Source organism: Triticum aestivum, chromosome 2A (genome assembly GCF_018294505.1).
Source record: "Triticum aestivum cultivar Chinese Spring chromosome 2A, IWGSC CS RefSeq v2.1, whole genome shotgun sequence".
Taxonomy (NCBI): domain Eukaryota; kingdom Viridiplantae; phylum Streptophyta; class Magnoliopsida; order Poales; family Poaceae; genus Triticum; species Triticum aestivum.
The window spans coordinates 433,795,296-433,799,198 of NC_057797.1; the positions used below are offsets into that span (position 1 = coordinate 433,795,296).

Consider the following 3,903-nt stretch of genomic DNA (forward strand, 5'->3'; position numbering starts at 1 on the left):
GACCCACTGCAACGCAGCTGCGCCACAACGTCACTCACTGACACCCCGCGGACCCACGCCACGCCATGCGCGCAGCGAGCGGAGAATGGGAGTAGGAGTGGACGAAACGTGAGAAGACATCCCATGTGCACTCGCAGGGCCCACACTGCAGGCGTCACCCCTCCCGCCTCTTTTCCAGCTGGGAGGAATGCCGCCCTGTCCCGCCAACCGCCACGCCCACTTCTACCAGTGCGTCGACCCCAACAAATCTTTTCGTTGCAAAATACTACCAATACAACTCATCACAACTACTAGTGGCACTAAAAAGAGAAGCTCTTCGGTTTAAAAAAAACAACGATTCATTCTGCAACGGGTTTTAATAAGACATCGGTTCTTCACTCCTTTCATGGCAAAAAAGAAAAGAAAAATTGAAACTGGAAGGACGATAGGAAGTTCGGAACACACACACAACACGAACTCTCTCCTACGGCTGATTGATGATTTTCTTCTAAAACTTCACAAAGCAGCTAGTAGAAGACTAAAAATTACTACTCTACTATTGACGGATTTTAAAACAAGAACACCCCCACCAAAAATCACCAGAAGTGATCCCAAAAAACGGACAGTCTGATCTCCCACGGAAAAAAAAAAACAAGAGACCTGAACCACCACCATCGACTCCCTCGATCTCGCCACCACCGCTGTACAGTTTGTGGTCGCATTTGCCGCTCGGTGGGTGTCCTCACCGCAGTAGGTCGGAGCGGGTGCTGGAGAGCTCCCTGCGGAGGCGGTGCGAGAAGAGCCTGCACGCGTCCATGCTCAGGTCCACGGCTGCCGCCAGCGCCACGAACGCCGCCGCGTCCTCCGCGCACCCGACGTGCGGAACCCCCACCTCCACCGTTGGCCGGCTGCACCGCCCTTCGCCCTGCACTGCCGCCGACATCACGAACCCGCGGTAGCTCCCGAAGGGCCAGAGACCGTACCCGCCGCTGAAGTCACCACTCCCGCGCGGGCTGCACCCAGGCGACCCGCTCCGGCCGAAGGGCTGCGCCGCCGTCAGGTCGATGACGAAGCGCCCCCCGCGGGAGGAAGGGACGTTGGACTCGGCGACAGAGACGCCGACGCCCATTCCGGTTGGGTCAGGAATCAGGAGCTCGGACCGGTACCCGAGGCTGTCGCCGGCCGCGCCAGCGCCACGCTCGCGCCAGCATTCCAGGCGGCCCCACGGCTTCCAAGTGCCGTCGCCGGGCCGGAGTACAAGCCACGCGCCCGGGTTGGACCGGCTCACGCGGTCGGAACCGGGGGACGCCACAAACGGCGTCACCATGGACGCCAGTGCCACCGGCGAACCCGATAGGTCGTGCACCGTCACCGACCATCCCTTCCGCTCCTTCCCTGCCCGCTCGCGGTCGGAACCGAACGACATCAGCCAGTTGCGGCCGCCACTCCCCGGATCGGAGTGCATTGATCTGGAACACCGAAATTTTGAGGAATTCGGTCAGAACAAAGCAACATTTGTTTGGGAATTGAGGTTGAATTGTTCACCATGATGACAATGACTCACCGAGAGCGGAGGTCGCTGTTACTGCGACAGGAGAACTTGCAGGTGAACATGGGCTGCATCATGCCACCCTGCACCTGGAGCACTTGCGGGCTGCACTCAGGCTCGCCATCGAACTGGAACACGAAGCGCGGGTCGGGCTCGGCGCGAACGGTGAGGTTAAGCTGCGCGGAGCCGGAGACGGCAGAGGCCTTACGGCCGCGCTTGTTGATGGAGAGCCAGCCGCTGTGGAACACGATGGGCTTCCCCACCGCGGTCTTGAGGTCCAGCGGGATGACCACCTTCCCGAGCAGCCGGCCGGAGTTGACCCCGCAAGTGGTGCCCCGCCGCCCGGCGTACACGGCAACCTTGAGCCTCGCGGATCGGGCGACGAACAGGGACGGCTTGGCCGTGACGCGGTCGAGGTCGGCCTTGGAGAGGTGGAAGGCGGCCGCCAGTGCGCCCGTCGCGGCGGGACCCTGCGTCATGTCGTCCGAGGGCAGCAGCGGGGCCGCGGCAGTCTGAAGCGGCAGCTTGTTGAGCCGGATCGTGCAGTAGCACGTCGAGGTGGTGGGGTGCACGCCGGCGCCGGCGCCGGCGGGGCGCGGGGCGACCGGCATTTTGAGGGCCAGGTTGCCGACCAGCACCCGCACGAACGGGCACGGGTCCATCTCAAGGCCCTGCTTCCACTCTCACTACGGCCACCTCGTCCTTCGTAACTTCTTCTTCTTCTCGGCGGTGGCTGGCTTCTGTATCTTCGTTCTGTTTCTTTGAACGGCGATGGCGGAGCAAGAAAAGGTTGATGTTCCGGAGAGACGATGGGGAAGGTGTGGTGACGATGGGGAAGGTGTGGTGACAAAGCCCGCCTTTGGGTGTAGCCAGCCTGGATCCCCCTTAGCTGTGGCCGGGGCGGAGCGGGGCCTCCTATTCCAACCCATCCACCTCCCCGTAGCACCCACCTACAGATGGGTCCCAGCATACCTGGTCCACCAGCCATCGGTTTAAGAAAACATCTCATGACGGTGTCTCTGGAAAAGCGGCCTGCTCGGAGGTGTGACACGCGACCGCACTGGATCCGGCCATGCGGAGCTCTCCCCTGCACTCTCGCGGTAGCGACTTTTTTTTTCTTTTCTTTTGAAGCTATTCTCGCGGTAGCGACTTTTCCCCTCAGCAATTAAGGGTCTCTTTGATTCGTAGGATTTTAAAAACATAGGAATAGAAAAAGTATAGGATTGGAGTGACATGTCCATTTGAATCCTATAAAATTAGCAATGATTGTTTGATGTCACGGGAAAAACAAAGGAATTGTAAAAAGAGGTTGAAGTGGATGTTAAATTTCCTATGAAGGGCTCCTTTGATTCAAAGGAATTGCATAGGATTTTTGGAGGATTTAAACCCTTAGGAATATTTCCTGTGATGCTCGTTTGATTCATAGGATTAGCATCCTTAGGAATTTTTTCATATGATCCATTTGTATTATATTTTGGAGGAAAATTTCCATCCACTCAAACCTTTTTGTAGAATTCCTTTGTTTTCCCCGCGCTATCAAACATTCTTTCAAATCCTGTAGGATACTATGAGACATGCCATCCTATTTCTGCATTTTTCCTATTCCTTCATTTTGACAATCCTGTGAATCAAAGAGGCCCGAAATGTAGTACAGAAGATTCCATAGGAAAAATTCCTATGGGACCCAATCCTATAAATCAAAGGACCAACATAGGAAAAAATTCTAAGGATTTCAATCCTCCAGAAATCCTATAAAATTCCTTTGAATCAAAGAAGCCCTAAGTAGTAAATGTTCCCTGTTCTTTTTACTTTTTGATAATTAAATTAAACTAGCAAAAGAGCCAGTGCGATGCAACGGAGGTAAACAACAATTTTCTCAAATACAATACCTTCAAGATTTTCCATCATGGAAGACTCGTAACTACGGAGGCTATGAATAATCTTCATTGAATGTGTTAAATTGTTTCCTTTGGTCTTTTAAGTTTCATCATTGAGAGTAGTTTCAATATTTTTTATGACTGTCATCTACTGAAAATTCCGGAGTTGAGATGTACTTCAAGCATTAGATAACAACAATGATACTGAATATGACAAATCTTCAAGCATCACATAAGTTAGTAAACAAATTTTATAAGATGCTCGTCTTCCCAAATATATCCTATTGAGCATAAATCCCCCTGATATAGAATTTCGAGCAAATCAGAATAAAAAGCACAGGAGAAGAAACAATGTGAACTTTTCAGCAACTACAATATGTGAATGCATAAATAAATACCAGCTTGTACAAAATGTACGACTATGAACAATACTAAACCTGACCCAAAATCACGAAAGCCCAAAATATGTATGCTGCTTCAATCGCATAACGGAGGTAC

The 3,903-nt window shown here is 52.8% G+C and overlaps 1 protein-coding gene across 1 annotated transcript; it reads right to left on the bottom strand.

Annotated features, from left to right (window-relative positions):
• Positions 1 to 315: 315 nt before the first annotated feature.
• On the bottom strand, positions 316 to 2,365 carry LOC123188909 (uncharacterized). Its single transcript, XM_044601189.1, has 2 exons — positions 1,544 to 2,365; positions 316 to 1,448 (listed from the first exon to the last, which is right to left on the bottom strand). The coding sequence occupies exons 1-2, from the start codon at positions 2,188 to 2,190 to the stop codon at positions 722 to 724; spliced, it is 1,374 nt and encodes a 457-aa protein (XP_044457124.1). The 5' UTR covers positions 2,191 to 2,365; the 3' UTR covers positions 316 to 721.
• Between the last annotated feature and the right edge of the window lie 1,538 nt (positions 2,366 to 3,903).

Excerpts from the sequence above, each read along its gene's own strand:
- LOC123188909 (XM_044601189.1), bottom strand. The coding sequence starts at position 2,190 with ATGGACCCGTGCCCGTTCGTGCGGGTGCTGGTCGGCAACCTGGCCCTC. Across the intron at positions 1,449-1,543 it reads AACAGCGACCTCCGCTCTCG|ATCAATGCACTCCGATCCGG; the intron begins GTGAGTCATTGT and ends TCGGTGTTCCAG.